The sequence below is a fragment of the Mesoplodon bidens genome (assembly GCF_964165515.1).
Source record: "Mesoplodon bidens genome assembly, chromosome: 6".
NCBI lineage: Eukaryota > Metazoa > Chordata > Mammalia > Artiodactyla > Ziphiidae > Mesoplodon > Mesoplodon bidens.
In genome coordinates this window covers 77,243,531-77,266,847 of record NC_138162.1, presented here as the reverse complement: position 1 = coordinate 77,266,847, position 23,317 = coordinate 77,243,531, and the positions used below count along the sequence as shown (strand labels likewise).

The following is a 23,317-nucleotide window of genomic DNA, read 5'->3' as shown; positions in this document are numbered from 1 at the left end:
TTTAAAACACCTGCTTTTGCTGTACACCTGAAACTAATGACATTGTTAATCACCTATACTCCAATATGAAACAAAAAATTTTTTAATATATTAAAAAAAACACCCACTTCTGATGACCAAAGGGTTAGCTTGAATCACACGAGAAGTTCTTAGTTTGTTACCGGATTAGAAACTGCACGTGTACATGCTGGAAATTACAAGAAAAAAAAACAGAGCACTTCTCTGCTTCACCTTCCTTCTCTGCCTCAGCACAAGCTCACACAGCAGGGACCTGATCTGCTATATCCTCATCGTCTGCAAGTGTATTTTAACTGCACTTGGAAGGCCCAGTCTCCTGAAGGCAGAAGTCCTATTTTGGCAGCATGTGCTAGGGACACTGGAGAAATCCAGCCATGCCAGGCAGAGATCTGGAGGTAATCCATCAGTGTGGTCAGACTGTCTATAGCTACAAAACTGATTTTTTTTAAAAAGAAAGGAAACAGCATAGCCCTAGAGCATTACCCCAAATGCTTTGTTTTAAAATAGGGCCCAGGGCTTCCCTGGTGGCGCAGTGGTTGAGAGTCCGCCTGCCGATGCAGGGGACACTGGTTCGTGCCCCCGTCCGGGAAGATCCCACGTGCCGCGGAGCGGCTGGGTCCGTGAGCCATGGCCACTGAGCCTGCGTGTCCGGAGCCTGTGCCCCGCAACGGGAGAGGCCAGAACAGTGAGAGGCCCGCGTACTGCAAAAAAAATAATAAAATAAATAAATAAATAAATTAAATAAAATAGGGCCCAACGTCATCCAATCCAGTGGTTCTCAAATGTTGCTACAAATCAGAATCATTAGTGAAGCCTAGAAAATTCTAGTACTAAGTAGTCTAGTAGTCTAGTTCAGTACTAAGACTGCATTCCAGACCAATTACATTGGAATCTCGGGGTGGGATCCTGAGCTCCACAGTTGTCTCCAGCATTCAGCCAAGTTTGGTGATCAAACCCCCTCACTACTCAAAGGGCTAGGGGCATGGGCATTACCTGCGAGCCTGGGAGAAATGCTAAACCTCAAGCCCTACCCCACACCTACTAAATAAGAATCAGTATTTAGCAAGATCCCTACCCCTTCTCCACATAATTCATTTGTCTATTAACGTTTGAGAAGTACCGACATAGCCCAGCAACCAAAACCAGCTCCCATGTCCAGCTCAACAGCAGTTACCCTGGCACCAACGATAGCATTGCTGGAAGTAGGTCACTGACCAGATATGACAATGAGAAAATATACAAAAAAAAAAAAATTTTAAGGGCAAACACAAGAGCTCCAAAAACAAAGCAGTCTTGTGATAATTTAGTATAGAAAGACCCACACTCCACAACCTCCCCAGAGTACATATTTTCAAGTGGATGAGGCAGATTATAAACAAATAAGCCTAATAGTAGTAGTGGTAGTAGTAATTACTAGTTAGATACATATTGGAAAAAATCAGCAGGTTTCTGTGATAGAGAATAATGGGGTGTTAATTTTAATAGTAACAGTAACAATTGTAATAGCTAAGGGAGCTTGGATTTTATTCTAAGTACAAGGGGAATCCATAGAAGGGTTTTAAGCAGTGGAAGTGACCTGATATCAGTTACATTTTTTAAAGATCATGGTCTGAGCAATCCAAAAGATCGTATTAAAAAGCAAGTCATTCAGGCTTCCCTGGTGGCGCAGTGGTTGAGAGTCTGCCTGCCAATGCAGGGGACACGGGTTCGTGCCCCGGTCCGGGAAGATCCCACATGCCGCGGAGCGACTGGGCCCATGAGCCATGGCTGCTGAGCCTGTGCGTCCGGAGCCCGTGCTCCTCAATGGGAGAGGCCACAACAGTGAGAGGCCTGCATACCGCAAAAAAATAAAATAAATAAAAAATAAAATAAAAAGCAAGTCATTCACATCAGCAAAGCATTCCAATGACTGTCCTTGTCTCCCACCAACCCCAGGTAAAGTCAAAGTCTTCATGGTCTACCAGGCCCTACATGATCTGACCGCCATCACCTGCCATTCTCCACTTCCCTCCCTCTCTCTGCTCCAGCCACACTGGATGGTTTGCTGTTCCTCACACACATCAAGCGTGCTCAGTGCCTTTCCATTGTTCTTTCCTCTCCTTAGAGCACTCTTATCCAGGTATTCATAAGCCTGCCCCACCCCATCCTTTGGGTTACTATTTCAACGTCAACTAATCAAAGATAGCACCCTTGACAGCCCTATACAGTACAGCACCCATAAGTCCCAAATTTCTCTACTGTCCTCTATTTTCTTTATCCTGTTTAGTCTTCTGTATTACACATATTACCCCTTAATATTTTCCATTTTATTTATTTTCCCACTATATATAAATTCTAAGGACTTTGGTTTTTTCACGGCTATACTCTGAGTATCTAAAACAAACTTAGCATATACTAAGTACACAATAAATATATGTTGAATTAATTAATTGAAAAAAATGAATGAATGATGAGTGAGTGGCTGCAATATGAAAAATGCATTAGAGACTGACAAGCGCAAAAGGAGAAAGATCAGATGGAAGGCTCTCACGGCAGAGCTGAGTGTGGACAGCATCTTGGACTAGACCAGAGGCAGCAGAAATGAAGAGAAGTGATTACATATGAATATATTTTTGGAAGGAGAATGAACAGAACATGTGCGTGGAATGAAATACAGAAGAGAGGTGCTATAGTAGCCAGCCTCTACGATGGCCCCCAATGATCTGTGCATTCTGGCATTCATGCCACGGTGCAGGACCCTCCCACAGCAAATAAGGCAGACCTGAGTGATTAGTAGAACATTGCAGAAGTGATGGTGTAGAAAATGTAGAAAACCCTGCAGGTACAGTAATGAATACAAATTAATCACTACCCTCAAGGAGTAAACCTACAGATTCAAGAATGTGAAAAATATTTGTAACTTTTGTTCATAATTTTCTCTCTCTCCCATTTTTCAGGATTATTCTTAAAGAAATAATCTTTAAAGGGGAAAAAGGTACGTATGTGTAGACATTTCCTACAGTGGTATTCATTAGAGGTAAAAATTTTTTAAAAATCATTATAAATGTCTAATAATGAAGAACCTGTAAAATAAAGTGTGATGTATCAACTTATGGAATATTCTTCAGCCATCTAAAAGGATTATTATGAAGACCGAGCACCTGTGGCAGACTTGGTGAGCAGTCCACAACAAGTTATGCTCTCCTTTCACAGGGCAGAACTGTTGCTGGGCAGCAGCTGCCCAGCCAGGGGCTACATTTTCCAGACCACCCTTGCATCTAGGTGTGGCCACATGACGAGTTCTCGCAATGAGTGATAAACTACTATGAGAATGAGAACAGAAGTAATGTGTGTTCCTTCTGGGCTAAGGATGTTAAGGAGTAGATACATCTTCTCCTCACTGCTTATTTCCCCTTCCACACACTCAACACAGGTGACCACACAGCTCGAGGAGATGCCAGAGCAAGAAGATGGAAAGAACCTGGGTGCCTAACTCACAGGATGGACAAGAGCCTTTGTTCACCAGCAAAATCCCCGTTGGACTATTACGTGAGTGAGAAATAATTTTCTATTGTTTTTAAGGGAATAAAAATTGCCGAGGAGACCTTCAAGTCTCCTGGCGGAGGAGTAAGACGTGGAGATCACCTTCCTCCCCACAAATACATCAGAAATACATCTACATGTAGAACAACTCCCACAGAACACCTACTGAATGCGGGCAGAAGACCTGACTTCCCAAAAGCCGTGTGGCTGACAGGGTCTTGGTGCTCCGGCCGGGTGTCAGGCCTGTGCCTCTGAGGTGGGAGAGCCGAGTTCAGGACATTGGTCCACCACAGACCTCCCGGCTCCATGTAATATCAAATGGCAAAAGCTCTCCCAGAGATCACCATCTCAACACTAAGACCCAACTCCACTCAATGACCAGCAAGCTACAGTGCTGGACACCCAAAGCCAAACAATTAGCAAGACAGGAACACAACCGCACCCATTAGCAGAGAGGCTGCCTAAAATCATAATAAGGTCACAGACACCCCAAAACACACCACCGGACATGGTCCTGCCCACCAGAAAGACAAGATCCAGCCTCATCCACCAGAACGCAGGCACCAGTCCCCTCCAACAGGAAGCCTACACAACCCACTGAACCAACCTTAGCTACTGGGGGCAGACACCAAAAACAATGGGAACTAAGAACCTGCAGCCTGCAAAAAGGAGACCCCAAACACAGTAAGTTAAGCAAAATGAGAAGACAGAGAAACACACAGCAGATGAAGGAGCAAGGTAAAAACCCACCAGACCAAACAAATGAAGAGGAAATACAGTCTACCTGAAAAAGAATTCAGAGTAATGATAGTAAACATGATCCAAAATCTTGGAAATAGAATGGAGAAAATACAAGAAACGTTTAACAAGGATCTAGAAGAACTAAAGAGCAAACAAACAATGATGAACAACACAATAAATGAAATTAAAAATTCTCTAGAAGGAATCAATAGCAGAATAACTGAGGCAGAAGAACGGATAAGTGACCGGGAAGATAAAATAGTGGAAATAACTACCACAGAGCAGAATAAAAAAAAGGAATGAAAAGAATTAAGGACAGGCTCAGAGACCTCTGGGACAACACTAAATGCACCAACATTCGAATCATATGGGTTCCAGAAGAAGTAGAGAAAAAGAAAGGGACTGAGAAAATATTTGAAGAGATTATAGTTCAAAACTTCCCTAATATGGGAAAGGAACTAGTCAATCAAGTCCAGGAAGTGCAGAGAGTCCCACACAGGATAAATCCAAGGAGAAACACACCAAGACACATATTAATCAAACTATCAAAAATTAAATACAAAGAAAAAATATTAAAAGCAGCAAGGGAAAAACAACAAATAACATACAAGGGAATCCCCCTAAGGTTAACAGCTGATCTTTCAACAGAAACTCTGCAAGCCAGAAGGGAGCGGCAGGACATATTTAAAGTGATAAAAGGGAAAAACCTACAACCAAGATTACTCTACCCAGCAGGGATCTCATTCAGATTCGATGGAGGAATTAAAACCTTTACAGACAAGCAAAAGCTGAGAGAATTCAGCACCACCGAACTAGCTGTACAACAAATACTAAAGGAACTTCTCTAGCAGGAAACACAAGAGAAGGAAAAGAACTACAAAAACAAACCCAAAACAATTAAGAAAATGGTAATAGGAACATACATATCGATAACTACCTTAAATGTAAATGGATTAAATGCTCCAACCAAAAGACATAGACTGCCTGAATGGACACAACAACAAGACCCATATATATACTGTCTACAAGAGACCCATTTCAGACCTAGGGACACATACACACTGAAAGTGAGGGGATGGAAAAAGATATTCCATGCAAATGGAAATCAAAATAAAGCTAGAGTAGCAATTCTCATATCAGACAAAATAGACTTTAAAACAAATATTACAAGAGACAAAGAAGGACACTACATAAGGATCAAGAGATCAATCCAAGAAGAAGATATAACAATTGTAATTATTTATGCACCCAACACAGGAGCACCTCAATACATAAGGCAAATGCTAACAGCTATAAAAGGGGAAATCGACAGTAACTCAATCATAGTAGGGGACTTTAACACCCCACTTTCACCAACGGACAGACCATCCAAAGTGAAAATAAATAAGGAAACACAAGCTTTAAAGGATACATTAAACAAGATGAACTTAATTGATATTTATAGGACATTCCATCCAAAAAAACAGAATACATTTTCTTCTCAAGTGCTCATGGAACATTATCCAGGATAGACCATATCTTGGATAACAAATCTAGCCTTGGTAAATTTAAGAAAACTGAAATCGTATCAAGTATCTTTTCCTACCACAACGCTATGAGACTAGGTATCAATTACAGGAAAAAATCTGTAAAAAATACAAACACATGGAGACTAAACAATATACTACTTAATAACCAAGAGATCACTGAAGAAATCAAAGAGGAAATCAAAAAATACCTAGAAACAAATGACAATGACATCACGACGACCCAAAACCTATGGGATGCAGCAAAAGCAGTTTTAAGAGGGAAGTTTATAGCAATACAATCCTACCTCAAGAAACAAGAAACATCTCAAACAACCTAACCTTACACCTAAAGCAATTAGAGAAAAAAGAACAAAAAAACCCCCAAAGTTAGCAGAAGGAAAGAAATCATAAAGAGCAGAACAGAAATAAATGAAAAAGAAATAAAGGAAACAATAGCAAAGATCAGTAAAACTGAAAGCTGGTTCTTTGAGAAGATAAACAAAATTGATAAACCATTAGCCAGACGCATCAAGAAAAAAGGGGAGAAGACTCAAATCAATAGAATTAGAAATGAAAAAGGAGAATTAACAACTGACACTGCAGAAATACAAAGGATCATGAGAGATTACTACAACCTATTATATGCCAATAAAATGGACAAACTGGAAGAAATGGACACATTCTTAGAAAAGCACAACCTTCCGAGACTGAACCAGGAAGAAATAGAAAATATAAACAGGCCAATCACAGGCACTGAAATTGAGACTGTGATTAAAAATCTTCCAACAAACAAAAGCCCAGGACCAGATGGCTTCACAGGCGAATTCTATCAAACATTTAGAGAAGAGCTAACACCTATCCTTCTCAAACTCTTCCAAAATATAGCAGAGGGAGGAACACTCCCAAACTCATTTTATGACACCACCATCACCCTGATACCAAAACCAGACAAAGATGTCACAAGGAAAGAAAACTACAGGCCAATATCACTGATGAACATAGATGCAAAAATCCTCAACAAAATACTAGCAAACTGAATCCAACAGCACATTAAAAGGATCATACACCATGATCAAGTGGGGCTTATCCCAGGAATGCAAGGATTTTTCAATAAATGCAAATCAATAAATGTGATACACCATATTAACAAACCGAAGGAGAAAAACCAAATGATCATCTCAATAGATGCAGAAAAAGCTTTTGACAAAATTCAACACCCATTTATGATAAAAAACCTCCAGAAAGGGGCTTCCCTGTTGGCGCAGTGGTTGAGAGTCCGCCTGCCAATGCAGGGGACACGGGTTCGTGCCCCAGTCCGGGAAGATCCCAAATGCCATGGAGCGGCTGGGCCCGTGAGCCACGGCCACTGAGCCTGCACATCCGGAGCCTGTGCTCCGCAACGGCAGAGGCCACAGAAGTGAGAGGCCCGCGTACCTCAAAAAAGCAAAAGCAAAACAAAACAAAACAAAAAACAGCTGCTCTAAACAGACTTAAGATTTAACATTTAAGTTTTGTTAAAACATTTAAATATTCAAGTTTATTTGCTATAACAACTTACACTTTCTTAAGTAGTAGAGAAGGAACATAGACAATGCTTTAATGCTAAGTCAAAATGCAGAAATCTAAATAACTTTTAAGCTATTACAACAATGTACAATTATGTACACTTTGGGGCTAGCACTTAGAAAAATACAGAAATAAATATGTACGGTTTATTTGTTAAATAGGAGAGATTATAGATACATTTTTATCTTATTAAATTTGAATTTTTTTAAAAGGTAATATCTTCTCTGTTTAACATTAAAGTGGGAAAATACACTTGAATAAAATTTCAACCTGAAACATTTTAGTTGTCAGTGGAGGATTAATAGGAGATTAAATTCTAGTTATCTGGAAGTTTTAGCTCTGTGGATCTGCTCATTAACCCACCAATACCAAAAAGAATGAGGTAACGCTGGACACTGTATATAACTCTAGTTGAGGGACTTCTGAGAGGAGACAAGTGCTGGAGGGGATGCAGGAGAGCAGGTGATGAGGCTTCTAAGATAAGACATGGAAAATCATGAAGATATTTGTGCCCCGTGGGAATGCTCACCAAAAAGTGACCTCAGCAGAGAAGGATTTAAATAATCAAGTGGCTAGAAGGACCAGCTCTGTCAAACCACTCTGCCTCTTTCCCCAGCCACTCCTGTCATTGCCCAATGGGCTCGTGAACAGGGTGGCCGACGGGCTGCAGGGAGGGAGGTCAAGCGTGGGCTCAGCACATGGACCTCCACTCACCAAGGCTGACCTGGCTGTGGCCACCGCTGAGGGCCCTATGTGCTCCCAGCAGAGACCAGCCCTCAGTCCAATCTCCACCTCTGTCTTCACATTACCCTCTCTGTGTGTCTGTTTTCTTCTCTTCTGTAAATTCTCCCTCTCCTAATTAGCCCAAGGCAAATGTCATCAGAAAAGCTATGAGTTTCAAGATCTAGTAATTGATCAAAGAAACATAACCTTTGGAAGCCCTGTTGCATAAAGAAAAAGCAACAGGCAACTTAAAAGATCTAGATATGAGTCTTTGCTCCACCCCTGACCTAAGGCAAATTGCGTCACTTGTCTGAGGCACCTTGTCTTCATCTGCAAAGTTGAGAGGGTTCAGGGTCATGAAAATTCACGTAAGATGAGATTATATAAACTCTTCATGAAATTCAACATGACCCAAATCATGCTATTGCCTTCCCCAAGCCCCCTCCCCTCCCCCAACATTTAAAATTCAATTTTAGACCTTAAATTAACCTTAAACTACCATTTCCCTTTCTGAAAAAGTCTATTAGAAGTACTATTCTCTGCCAATGTTGCAGACTGCTACCTTGCAAGAAAAAGATGGTCTACTTACATCATTGGCTTTGGTTTTGTTTACAGCATTGAAGCAGGCAACATCTGACTTCTATTCCTGAGTGAAACCCAGACCACAGCCTGGGGAGGTCTGAGCCATAGCACTCTGCTGCTCCCTCGCCGACCCTCCCAAAGGGGCACTGGAGGAACTGCCACGCCCATACCATACAGTCTGTCTTTGACTGGAGGAAAGGAAACCCCACCCAGCCCTGCAGATGGTGCACCAACCTGGGTGGGCTTTACTGCTACTGAGAAACATGTCCTTCAGTTCCCACTAGGAAAGGGGGGCAAAGTAGACCCCAGTCCAGTGTTGCTTACACACACACACACAGAAGGCACACAGATACAGGCAGATACCAGGATCCACAGGTAGCCATGAGAACACTGTCACACCAGCGCCTGCAGACACATACGTGAGGCACACACTTTCCCAGACACCCAGATACACAGACCCAGCATGACATTGTTCTTATCCAGTCATGACTGCTAAATGCTAGGGAAAGGGAGGATGTAGCAGGTAGCCGTGTGCAATTACCATCAATCATTTCCCTCAGTGCAGTTACTTATAATCCCTCTGAGTCTATTCTTCTAACTAGATGCTGGCGTCTTCCACCAACTCTTACGCCTCACCTAGATTGCATCACCATTGACTCCACCCATGAATGGGCACAGCAAGTGCCTCTGGAATCGATATGCCCTTCCACATGCCACAGACCAGTGTCCTGAAATAGAGAAAATTTTATTTCATGAAGCTTTCTCCCAGCACATCCATACTTTACACCATGTGCCATATACAACGAATTGTTTTAATGATTTCATTTCTGATGGCTCCCTCTTTCCAGAACACTAACAACTACTCTTCTAACTTAGATTTAGTACGAGTTCAGTTTCTAATTAGCTCAGATTAAAGTCCAGGAGAGCAGCAATATACAACTTAAACCCTCAGGCTAGAATCTCAGGATAGACGTGGAATTTTGATACCAAATGATTTTTCCCCAGTAACATAACACTGAAGAAAGCAGGATTGTTTTCATGTGTGAAATCCCTTAAATAAGATTTCCACTTTATGGTTTCCTTTTAACTTTAAGTAAGTCATAAAAAAAGGAGTCCCACAGAGAGAAAAGAAAAAGTTAGCATGACATTCTTCAATAACCTCTGGTCACTGTGTCACATCCCTGTAATTCCCAAAGTGAATTAGAGAGAGTAAAGAGGGCACTAAACAGAAACTTCCTTGATGGTTCGCAGACAGAGTGCTGTACAGGACCACACAGCCACCACCATGTCCACCTACAAAGTGCATGGAAAGCCATAAACACAAAGATGCCTGTTTCTCATCTTCTTGGTTAAACAAAAAACAAAAGCCGTGAAGGAAACCCAGAGCCACGCTGCTGTGGATGGCCAGGCTTCAGTCTCTCGTCCCTGCTGTCAGAGAAGAGAACCAGCCCCTGACCACTGCTGCACATGAGTAAGCAGGAGATGGCTAAGTGGAATTTTGAGAAATAACAAACTCAAGACATGGATGTAGTTATCCAAACATCAAGGGACTTCTCTATTTGCACATGGATAATTGTTCAGTTATACGCTTTGTTACACGGAGACCAGATGGGAACAACCGAGCTCATCCTCAGACGCGTGTTCCCCTGGAAGCCTTGACCCACATACCCAGGGGCTGGAGGGTGAGACGAGAGTTCATGAGAACCAAACCAAGCTGTATTTCACATTTGATTCCCAACATCTGAACAGGTGCAGAAAAGTCACAGGCATCTGGAAGTTTGGCCCAAGTTCTATTCCTCAATCAGCCCACCAATTCTCAAGGTCTCACTGAGAAGATCAGGCACTCTAGCTTTGCTTGGGTGCAAAATGGGGGCAATGAAATTGGAACTTATGTTCCTACTGGTAATTCAGTGCTTGGAAGATACTGAAATCTTTACCTTAAGATATAGAACTCGGCTCACTGAAAGAAGAAAGGGCTCTATCTGCTGCCATTTTATGAGGTGATCAACCCAACCAGATACCAGGATAAGAACTATTGGATCCATCTGGGTCAAGAAAGCAGGGCTGAGTGCCCGGAGATAAGCTGAGATTTTGGCATTCAATGGGAAATGATGCAAAAATGGACTTGCCAACTGCCGGCTACATGACTTTGGACAAGATCCTGAATCCTCTGTATTCCAGTTTTATTACCTAAAAGATAGAGGGTGAAAGAAAGTAACACAGCCAAGCTCCAGTTCAGCATCTGACACCCAATAAATCTTTGATATATTTCCCTTGCCTTGCTTGCTGGTGTCATTTCTTGATTCTTAATTATGAATTTCTAACTCATAGTAATTGAATGCATTTGTTGTTTCACCAACCTGCAATGGTTTTCTAATTACAAATGTATATACTTTTATATATATGACAAATATATGTATATATAGTATATATATGCCATTTAGAAAGTACTCATAAGCAAGAAGAAAGTAAAACTCATCTGTAAACCTAAAAGTGACCACAGTAAACATTTCAGTGTCTAACCTTTGTCTGTGTGTCTTGGGATATCTCTCTCTCTCTCATTTACATATTTATATTTTTACAAAAGGGAATGTCGTGTAGTCTACATCTTTCACTTAACATATCTACCCCTTCCATGGAGTCTATCTTTCTCTGTCACTGACTATTTTTCCACAACATGATTTTAGTGGCTGTATAATCTTCCATTATTTAAATGTACCATGGTTTACTGACCAATATAAAAGTGTTCTTTTACCTAAGTTTTTATATGTGAAACTAACAATGTTTGAGGACTAAACCCATCCTATGGAATAAATTTAACTCAAAGTAGCTTGCCACCAATTAAATAGAAAATTAGTTGTAACACACCTACGTAAGTGCAATGTCTTCTTTCTTCTTTAACCGCCAGAACTGCTCATTAAGAAACTGCTGAAGTCATGGTGATTAGTGACCGGACCTCATGTCTGTATCCTCGTCTTGGCCCGGATCTTCCTATTTTCATTGCCCCATCTATGCCTCTGACTTGCACCATCCACTGGTATGTCCCATGCTAGACTGCTAACTTACCCACGTTACTGAGCTCACAGCAGAGAGCTGTCCGTACAAGATCCTGCCTGGAATGCAGGATTTATACTACGTATATTTCTTACTATTGGTCCATCCAACTCCAGCACAAGTTCTATTTATTATCATAGAAACGTAGGTCATTTGGGAACATTTAGTCACCTCCTTCAACTCTATGCTGTCTTCAGATACTTCTGTCATCTGGGACTCTGCTCTACTCTCTTTTTTAATATATCCAGGGAAGAAGATGTATCTTCGGGGAGGGGGTGTCCTGGGCACATGTGCACACACATATGCTACTTGATAAACTATCTAAATGCTTAAGAACACTTTCCATCTGGAACCTTTATAAGTAGACAGTATACACACACACACACACACACACACACACACATATAAAATCCCCAAAGAAAAAACTCACTATCTTTGGCTCTTTTATAGATAGAATATATATATATATATAGATTCATATACACATTCCTCTATATATGTGTGTGTGTATTTTTTCCCGGAAAAACCTCAGTCTCTCTTTATAGCTATGTGTTTTTCCCTGAGTAGTTGTCACAGTCAATTAAAATACATATATGTGGATCTTTAAATTCCATCAGACTAATATCTGTCTGGTTGGGAAATAATTACTGTCCATTTACTAAATGCCACCAACCCTTATACTATGTTCCAGTGAACTAAAGACCTCTGGCAATCACAGATTTACAACTCAGCAAGATTCAACAATTTACTGTTATTTATGACAGCAAAGCTAGGTCTTCTGTATTATATTCCACGTTAGCATCTGTCACTTTACATTTGGGAGATCCTGTCCAAAAAAAGATTATGCCTCCTAACCAAACATTCAGCAGGGCTGTAGGAACAGGCACCCTGACAAACATCCTGACAAAATGCTTTAAAGCATCGCTAGAGCTTGCAGCTGTGCATTTTCAGACTACTCAGCAGATGAGCATGGAGTCTCTTAGCCTCTGCTTGGTCTGTTCCTCTCAGTAATCCCTCACATGGCCCAGCCCATTAGGCTTGAAAATCTGCATGAAATGAGCAGATTAAGATCTGGCCTCAGCTGGGGCAGTGGAGCAGGTATAGAAGGGTGGGTCTACTCTTAACGTAGCCTGAGCCTCAGAAAGGTTTAAGATTGAAAAGCATGGCATTGACTCAGCTGATTCATAATAGGAAATAATGCACAGACCATGCAAAAAGAAGTCCTTTATGTTGAGTCAAAGTCTATGCCAGAGCAGCTGCTGCCACCTCAAGTACCGTGACAGGGTGTGCATACATGTGTGTTTGTGTGTGCATGAGTGAGTGAGTGTGTGTGTGTGTGTGTGTGTGAGCGTTCATGCTGGGAGAGGGGAGAGGATCATGACTTCAGCAGTTGCCACCCAAGCCTTAGCCAGCAGCCTGCAGAAATGCCGAAAGTCTTACTAAAGCAACTGTGATCACCACGTCGACGGGCACCTTCTATCAGTAAGGCTGCTGAGAATAAAAAGCATATATGCACTTGTCCTTTTATTTTAATCAGAGAAAAATAGTTTGGTAATAATGGTGCTATATGAATCAATAAAATAATTGACAATAATCCATTACCTCATTCAATCCTCCCAAAACCCCTGGAAGATGTGGGAGGCAAGTATTATGACAGTGCCTATTTTTATAAATGAGGAAACAAACCCCAGAAAACTAGGTGACTTCCCCACAGTCACACACGTTGCAAATGATAGTATAATGATTCAAATTCAAAGCTTCTCCTTTTTTCTTAACTACTCTCTAGTGATGTGTTTAATTATGAAAGCAAGGCATATATACATGTGTAATTACTTAATAAAGAGAAGTATATGAGTAGAAAGGGAAAGGATTCCCCTCCCCCACCAAACACACCCACATACCCCAGATATATTCACTGTTAACTGTCTGGACTATGTTCCTCCAACCCTATTTTCTATGCCTAATTATATACACAAAAGTGGGATCATGCTACACATGACCCTCTACTAATTGCTTTGTTTCACTTTAACAAACTATCATCCACATCTTTGTCATGTCACATATAAGCTCCACCTTCTTCATTTTTGGATATTAATGCATTCCTGGTGTGGTTGTGTCATAAATTATGTACCTGTTCTCTACTGCTGAACATATAAATTGTTTCCAAGTGTTTTTTTTAATAAAGCTGTTTTGTTTTTTTAAGTTTTTTTTTTTGGTGGGGGGGCCCGAGCCGAGCAGCATGTGGGATCTTAGTTCCCCAGACCAGAGATCGAACCCACACCCCCTGCATTGGAAGCATGGAGTCTTAACCATTGGACCACCAGGGAAGTCCCTCAAAGTTTTTCTTTAGCAAAATGCTGCAGTGAGTATTCCTGTACATAAATATTTCCACATTTGTATTAGAAAATTTACAGGGTATATTCTTAGAGTAAGGGATTCTTAGATTATTGGACAAGTACTCTATTAATTTAGATACATACTGCCAAATTGCCTGACCAAAAAGTTGTATTAATTTAACTTCCACCAACAGTGTACAAACATGACAATTTTCCAACACCTATGCCAGCTCTGAGTATTTTCTGTTTTTTTCAAATTAATGGATTGTTTTTATTTGTATTTCTTTGGTTACTAATGAGGCTGATCACCTTTTCATGCATTTGTGGTTGCTGTTGACAATATTTCTTTTAAACTGTTTGAATTTTCTTATTGATTTGGGAAAGCTTTTCATATATTGTAGATATTAACCATCTGCTTTAAAACTCTCCTCCTAGTATTTTGAGGGGTCTTTTGTCAAGCAGGATAAACTCTGATCCTATGATTTCAAATTCTTTTCTCTTTTTTATTATAAATGTCTAAATATAAAACTACATATCCCTAGCTACCAAACCGGACTCTTATTAGAGGAAAACAATAGAAAGGCAGTAATTATTCTATTTGTACAAAGCATCTATTAGTAGAGACTTGGAAAGGGAAAGAAAATTGTCTGTGACTTTATGCCAAGAAAAAGAATTTCTTTGGGGATTCAATATTCCTAAAAATTTTTTTTTCTTCAGACAAATACAGGCATTACTCCAAAATTTGACGTCACTAACAATGCAGGAGATGAAAGGTATTGAAAGACTCAGAAAATGTGGATTTTAACAAGTCTTGTGTATATATATCCCAGATATTCTCTTATTCATAAGTAATGAGAGTCAAGTCAGATGAAAGAACCGAAAACTTTCCCTTTGGCTATGCAAGTATAAACAGTAAAGGCATACTGGCCAAATCTTGAGTGTTTGCAATTAGCTGTCAAGGCTGTAGGCTAACAAAGGACATTGCAGCCCTAGCTTTTTACCTTCAATTTAAAAATCCCTGGGAAATTCAGACCTTTTTTTTTTCTGCTGCCTATTATTCCCCAATAATCCTATTACAGTGTTCATTCATGTCACTGTTGTCTAACAGAAGAGTGGCTAAAGCCCAAAAGATGAAGGGTAAGGTTGGTAAAGCCAATACCTCTCCTTAGATTCCCCCAAAATAGGTTCCAACTTCTATTCCTCAAGGCTGTACAGAAACTAGCAAACTTCCAGAGTTCACAAAGGGAACAGATGTTTTATAAAAAATTCTTAGGGCAAGTTTCAGACATAATGTTGCTGATGGGTATCTGTCTTTTCAATAAACATCATTATACTTTATCACAAGATTTAATAAAGCAGCTTAGTTAAAAATGCCATCTGGGTCTCTGGACACATTAAACAAAGCTTAAAATAACCCACCCCAGCAACTGGGAGGGCCCAGCTGTTCTCAAAACCTCTCCCACTCCTTTTACTTCCTCATAAAAAAGTGAATGAGGACTTGAGGCTAAAAGAGTCAAGAATGAACAGACCCAAACAAGGGGAAGGGTGGAACCAAGGGCTCCCTAAAATTTGCTATTGCTCATATAATAGATTTTCCATTTCCACAATTCAGGGGATGAGGATTTGGGAAGGGAAGCAAGATAAAGTTATGGGAGGCTCTTTAGGGTTTTCTAATATATTACAAACCAGCCCTTCCTAACATCTGGGCCATAGTAGCCCATTCCATTCACCTATTCTGTTGTGAACAGCCATAGAAAATACAGAGCGATCACCACCCAGTCCTTTTCCCTTCTAGAGACAGGATCTGGAACTAGCCACACCCAGATTTCCAGATCCATTCCAGGAAAGAAGCCTTAGTGTTACAGTACATGTTTCCCTCTCTTGCTTCCTTCTTCTTTCATCACTACTGGCCAACCACCACCATATCCCACTCTGCTTCTCTTCCAAATATATGTTCCTTGTCTTTGGGACCAAACCAAAATTTGTTGCCCAGATAGTTCTCATAAATGCCAAGGCAAGTGTATTCTCATTCTTTGGAAACAGACACCTCTTTATGACCTGTTGGAATCAAATACAACCTGTGCCAGCATCTATCCGGAGGGCACACCCAAGCCCCTCACTGATCTAGCATTCCTCGTATCATTTCACTTCATTTTCTACCTCTAAAAGATTTCACAAGCCATTGAGGAGCTCTTGAATTCTGTAAGCTGCACTGTATGCCAATATTATTAACATTAATGCTGATCATCATGTGGCCAGTACAGTGCATGGCTAATTGACAAATGGATTTTCTCTTGGCTAAAACTTGTTACAGAGCTCTAGGTTAGTCCATACATGAGTCAACTCATTATTATCTGAGATGTATTCAGCTGACCATAGAAATACTCCCTTGCATTTCTTAGTGCTGTAGATGTTACAAAATGCTTTCACATGCAGTGCTTCATTTGATTCTCAGGATAATTCAGAGATGCTATCATACCCAATTTATAGATGAGAAAACAAGTGGTTTCTAGGTATGTCAAGAGGCTAAAGCATTTGCACTGCAACTTGTATGTCAGAGCTAGGAAAATAAGGCAAGCCCTCCAGCTGCTGATACAGTGCTTTTTCTACCATACCTCATTGCCTCCTGGGCTCAAGTCAAAAGAGAGTGTGGTTATCGTACGAAGAAATCTGGTTTGGGTTTGCCAATTATGTATTTGTAGTATTTGTCGACCTCCCTTTATTTAACCAATAGTTGCTTTTGATTTTAACAGTCTGGCTCCGTTAAACACACACACACACACACACACACACACACACACACACACATTTTAAATGTTAAATTATAGGGCTTCCCTGGTGGCGCAGTGGTTGAGAGTCCGCCTGCCGATGCAGGGGACACGGGTTCGTGCCCCTATCCCGGAAGATCCCACATGCCGCGGAGCGGCTGGGCCCGCGAGCCATGGCCGCGGAACCTGTGTGTCCGGAGCCTGTGCTCCGCAACGGGAGAGGCCACAGCAGTGAGAGGCCCGCGTACAGCAAAAAAAAAAAAAAAAAAGTTAAATTATAGAACTGTGCTGTCCAGTATGGTACCTACTAAGCACTTGTGACTATCTAAGTTTCAATCTTAATTAATTAAAATTAAATAAAATGTAAAATTCAGTTCTTCAGCAGCATCAGCTACATTTCAAGTATTCAACAGTCAAGTGTCCTAGTTGGCTAAGACAGTGCAGATTACAGCACATTCCCATCATCACAATAAGTTCTGTTAGACAGTACTGATATACAATGTCATCTTAGAAAAAGAAGACTTTAGAAAAAGTCAGAAACATCTTCAGGCAGCTACAGTTCTGTCACCTGTCCAATATTAAAGGTAGTTTGGGACTAAAAAAGAAGATTTTAACGAAGAGGAGGAAGAAAGACAGATGCCCTTAGCCGCAAATGGATCTACCCAGAGAAGGGCAAAGGCATTCCTGCAGCCATTATGATGCATTTAGCTTTTCAGTTCTTTAAGACATTAGAATAAATTGATACATAGAGGATCTAAACCCCTGAGGAGGATCTAAAGCAGATGGAAATAGAAATAGGATAAAAAAATCAATTAGTTTCAAACTAGGTCTGATCTCAATTCATTTAAATGACACTATTTACTTCATATACTTAGTTTTTTGTTGTTTGTTTGTTTGTTGCTCTATATAGCATGACATAGTTTGTATCTTTAAAGACGGATTAAAATACTTCTGGGGTTTTTTAGATAAATTCACATAGCCCCATAAAAACTACTAAAAAAAAGGTAGTTTCTTTTCATTCTTCAATAATCTATTCAAATTGATTATATAAAAATCCAGGAGTCCACAGTGATATTTGAAAAAGTGAAAGCAAAACAAAACAAAATTCATGTATCATCAATAGAGGTGGCTATTTCACCAAATTCTTACTCTGAAAATTGGTAATTAAAAAAGAGAGAGAAATAAACACATATTCTGTCTTTCCAGAAGGAACTATATTACAGAATAATCAAATAGCCTAGTAGTGAGGAAAATACCCAGTTTATAGAAAAATGCCAGCTAAAACATGTAGATAGAATTAGAAATTTGAAAATCATCATTTTGAAACCCCTAATGAAATAATCAACTCAAGCCAGTATCATTAATGGATGCTAAAACAATTGGGTAAAAATTGATAAGGAACTGAATATTCACATGGTACAAAGTTCACCCCACAGCCTACTGCTAGTCTCAAAGGGGAAAATAATGGACCATACCACCATAGCTCTATAATTATCTCAGCATCACGGATGATGGAACAACCAGAGATTATGTTTCCTTGTATTATGCAACTGAATATACACCATCACCTATGAAATAATCTTATAAAAAAATACCGAACCTGACCCTAATTAAGCCTTTAGACTGATTTCTAGTTCACACACACACACAGGGAATAGAGTGAAAAGTTAAACGACACCATAAAGAAGTAATCAGAAAATTCCAGAAAGGAGGTGGAGGAGACATTCTATAGAAAAACCAACTGACCTAGTCTCGGCAACAAGTCAATTTCGTTAACAAAATAAAAATAAAAAGGGAGGTACTTTCTAGGTTAAAAGAGACTTAAGACAAATGTAATGTGTGTTCCTTGATTAGAAGAAACAAGTTTGAACAAATTAGGTATAAAAGACATTTCAGAATAATTGAAGAAATCTGAATGTGGACTGGGTCATAAATAACGTAAAGAAATAATTTTTTATTTTGTTTGGGATGTTAATGATACTGTCTCTATCAAGGAAAATGTTCTTCTTTTTTAGAGATCCATACTGAAGAACTTAGGGTAAAATGTCATGTTCTTTAATATATTTTAATATACTTTAGCCTCTCGAAAAGATGAATCAAACATAGAAAAATGTCAACAATCTAGGACAAGGGCATATGGATGTCATTAATCTATTCTCTCCACTTTTCTGAAAGCTCGAAAGTTTCATAACTTTATGAGAAAGTTTTTTAACATCTCCAATTGTACAGGTATTTGTGTAGGAATCTATTTCAAACTTTATGAGATATTAAAATATTAATAGTGTAGTTTATTGTTTTAGAAATTCCAAACTTCTGTTTTCCTCCAGCAATTTCATAATCGAAGAGTAACTATCATTTTTTATAGAAAAACTGCTTTGTAAAATTAACTTTTTCAATCAAAACCAAGGTTTTTCAGAGAGAGAGAATGCAGCCCACCTGGTCATATTCAAGTCAGTTCAAAGAGAATAAATTCTATCTTCCACTATTTTCTTTTCTTTTTTTTTTTACTATGAATATCCAATGGGGAAATCAAAAAAGGCCAAAGCATTTGGAATTGAGTTGAAGTTCCCCATTCCTGAGTATAATCAGCAGGCCAAGTCAGGAGGCAAGTGCATCCCCATCAATTTGCAATCATGCAAGACCAATTTTGCTTACGGTGGTCTTTTTTTTTTTTTTTTTTTTTTTTCGGTGCGCGGGCCTCTCACCGTTGTGGCCTTTCCCGTTGCAGAGCACAGGCTCCGGACGCGCAGGCTCAGCGGCCATGGCCCACGGGCCCAGCCGCTCCGCGGCATGTGGGATCCTCCCGGACCGGGGCACGAACCAGCGTCCCCTGCATCAGCAGGCGGACTCTCAACCACTGCGCCACCAGGGAAGCCCCGGTGGTCCCTTTTAAACCGCCTCTCTCCTGAAGTCAGCCTTCTGATTATTCACTTTGCTTTAGCAAAAGCTCCCACGAAGCTGAACAAAATGAGGAAAAGATTGGTGAAAACTGGCTGTTTGAAATCTTTATAAGAGTCAACCATCCCTTTCCCCCATGCTCGTCCATCTTAGAATTAATACTTCCAGATTATTTAAAAGACGGTGCTTCTGTGTGGACTTTAGTTTGTCATTCTGTCCTTCATAACAACTGGTAGATTAAATTTGACTCTATTTTAGGTATATATTAACATATGCTAACTATCTCCTAAAATAAACTCCACTCTTAAAGTCAATAAAATGTGTTTACAGAGAAGACCCACTGAAGTTAAGAGATTGAAGAGCCCTTAGGGTAAAGTATGCCAAGAAATAATAAAGCATAATAATAATGCATCCATGCAAATCAACAACTGTAACTCCAAAACTATCCTGACCCGCAATAAATATTGGACAGGCCATGTTTTTCTCACTCCTTGGAAAACCTGGCCCAGGAAGGAGTATGAAAGCTGCCACAGCTCTCCCAAGGCTCATTATTCTCTATCATTCCATGGGAATGGCTTTGTCAGACAAGAGTAAAAAGACCATTTGTTAACCTCTCTCCAAATCCCTGATTCAGGCCAACTTTCATCAATCCCAAGTGAGGAGCCAGAGAGAAATACAAGTCTTATATCTCCAGCAGCATCATCTGCTGGGGCTGGAGATCACAGTCCCACCACCCAGCTCACCCTCACCCCAGCCAGGCCCTGTTTCACCCAACTGCTTTTTGGTTAGTAAAAAAAAAAAAAAATCCTCTTTCCCTATTCCTGAAACACTGAGAAAGGGGAGTTATAGTAGACAAATGTGAAGCATGGACAACCTCAAAGCTGTCTTTTTAAGCAAGAAATGAGAAAATTAAAAAGGATAGGGTTGGAAAGGAGGGAAGGAGGCATTCAAAAGCCAGATCATTGTTTAGTTTCGCTTTTTTAAATGTTCACACTCATTTATACATCTGCAGAGGTTTCACTTAAAGGGAAGTTCTGTGTGTGTGGATCTGACTGCATTAACAAGGCTTAAGTTCCTCTTTTAGACAATGTTTCCCACAGAGAACTCAGGGACCCTTGAAGTCAGTATCCCTCTTGAGACGCTGTGGCTTTGGAAAGGAGGAGATCAGGGTATGGGGATATGTCAAAAGGTGCTTCTAGTTGTAGGATAGGGAGAAAGGAAGGAGAAAGAGATAAACTCAAGGTCTGAGAATTCACATTGCAAAAGAAGACTACTTAAGTGGTGCGAGAAGGGAGAGGGAAGGAGGATGAAAACTGCAGGGGGGAAGAGGCATGAAATGTTGTCGACTGCCAAAGGGCATCTTGGAGAGAAGGTGGGAACTGCTTCAAGAAAAGCATTGCAAATCCCATTTCTGACCATTTAGAGATTTGCCTGCCCGGAACCGAGAGCGCAGTCTGTATAGCTTCACATTGATCCCCGTCCCATCCTTTCCCTAATCAAATCAATTATGAAATATAACTCCACGAACCAATGATATTAAAAATCTTCAGGGTCCACGCTTGCTAAATATGTCAGTAACCAACACTGGTGTGTGTGTGTGTGTGTGTGTGTCTTCGGAGCCAACACTACTGTTAAATTTGGCAGAGCCAAGATGTGGAGTAGAAGACTGCAAATAGGATACAGGAGTTGGGGGGAGGGGGACAACTATCAATATATTGGTAGCGGGAGGGTAGTGAAAACGGTCAGAGGAAATATTTTTAAAGGGTTGGGGAAGAGAAAGTCGAGAACAGCGAGCAGGTGCAGGACATGGTCAGCGTCCAGAGAGAGTTCAGGGCGATGTGGCACGTCGGTCGGGATGCCCGGCTGGGCTCAAAAAAGGGCGAGGAACCCTTAAGGCCTTTCGGAACGGCGGGCGCGACACAGCCCGGGCGTCCCGGGTGCGCCGGGGAGGCTGCGGGGAGCTGCGGTAGCGGGACGCGGGCGGAGGGGACCTGGGGGAGCGGCCGAGCCCGGGAGTAGGGTGGGGGTCTGGGCTGGGCCTGGGGCGGGCCGGCGGAGGAGGCAGGGTGAGGAGGGGGACTGCGGACGCGAGGGGCGGCATGTCACTCACCCCGTTGGCCGCGGCCATCTGCACCACGATCTCCGTGGCCGTCCTGCTGAAGTACCTGCCGTCGCTGCCCACCACCATGGTGCAGCCCTGGCGGTCGCGCAGGTCGATGGACGACAGCACGCTCTGGATGAAGTTGGGCAGGTAGTTGCGCTGACCCTCGAAGAGCCCGGTGGGCCTTCGCAGCCCCCCGCCGCCGGCCGGCCGCTGGTCCTCGTAGGGCGCCGTCGGCACCGTCAGCACCGGGATGGGGCTCCCCTCCATGGCGCCTCCTGGCCGGTCCTGCCGCGGCTCCGGGAGCCGGAGGGAATCTGCAGCCCGACGGGGCCCCCACCAGCTTGGCGGCGTGCCCGGGCTCCGCCTCGCGCCGCGGCCCCCTCTGCGGCCGGCCCGCACCCCGCGCCCTCCTGCCGCGCCGACCGCTCCTCCCCTCTGCGCGCGGCCCCTAGCTGCCCCCGCAGAGTTTGGCCTCTACCTTCCAAGAAAAGTTCGCACCCGCCCAACTTCCTCTCCGGCCGGAGCGCCCGACGTGCCCGCAGCTTCTTCTCCCAGCTGGACCCACTTTCGGGGTGTCCCCAAAGCCCCTTCCCAGGGCCAGCTACCCCGATACCGGGGACGCCTCCTCGCGCGCCTAGCCCGAGCCTTCCCCGGTGATCGCGTCTCCCCCTGCACACCCTCCGCTAGAAAACAGCCGGGGAAGGGGTGGTGAGAACTTGACCAGGATTGGGGGTCCTCTCCCCGTACCCGCGGCCCCTCTCCCCTCCAACCCGCAGCCCTGCCTCCCGGCCTCCGAGGGAGTGAGCGGTTTACAAGCACCAGTTTCTCTTTTGAACAAGGACAGGGGTGGAGTTGGGAGGGGGCTGAAACCTTTTGCCATCAGAGAACAGCCCCAGCCAAAAATAACCCTGGAAGAGCGAGCTGAGAATTGTTATCTTCTGCCAGCGCTGAAATTGGAGGCTGGGCGCTGCGAGTGTGTCTGCGTGTGTACACACACCCCACCACTACCATTTGTTGCAGGGAATCACATACTGTCAGGCCCTTCAATCCAGCAGGATCCACCCAGCCATCCACACTTTTCCCCAGGCTCTCTGAAGGCAGCACACTTCTCAGGAAGAAAACTTTTTTTTGTTTTTGCTTGTTTGTTGTGGTGGTCGCAACAGCAGCAACACAGATGCGTGGACGCGTATTTCCTTATTCTTCTTGACCTTCCACCCTCCCTGGCCCAGCTCCTGCTTAGAAACAGGCTGTCCCACACTGTACGTGTCCACACTGCGGAGCTCTTACCAGGATTCATCGCTTTAACTAGGAGGAGGGTAAAGCCCTTTGTAAGGTCTTACCAGGAATGAATGAACAAACCCCAATTAAACAAGGACAGGGTACCAGGAACTGGGCTTGCTCCTTTCACAAGCTTTCTGGCATTTGGGGGTGGGGTGGGGAGGGGGGGTCAGATATGTTCTGCCTTCTCTCCATAAAGCCCACCAAAAATCCCAAATC

At 42.2% G+C, this 23,317-nt stretch overlaps 1 protein-coding gene across 1 annotated transcript in view; it reads right to left on the bottom strand.

The window, feature by feature from the left end:
* Positions 1 to 22,318, bottom strand: part of PGM5 (phosphoglucomutase 5) — a 193,138-nt gene extending 170,820 nt beyond the window's left edge. Inside the window, exon 1 of the mRNA XM_081238180.1 lies at positions 21,827 to 22,318. Coding sequence (XP_081094306.1) covers positions 21,827 to 22,087 — 261 coding nt within the window. The 5' untranslated portion in view covers positions 22,088 to 22,318. The remainder of the gene's footprint in view (positions 1 to 21,826) is intronic.
* Between the last annotated feature and the right edge of the window lie 999 nt (positions 22,319 to 23,317).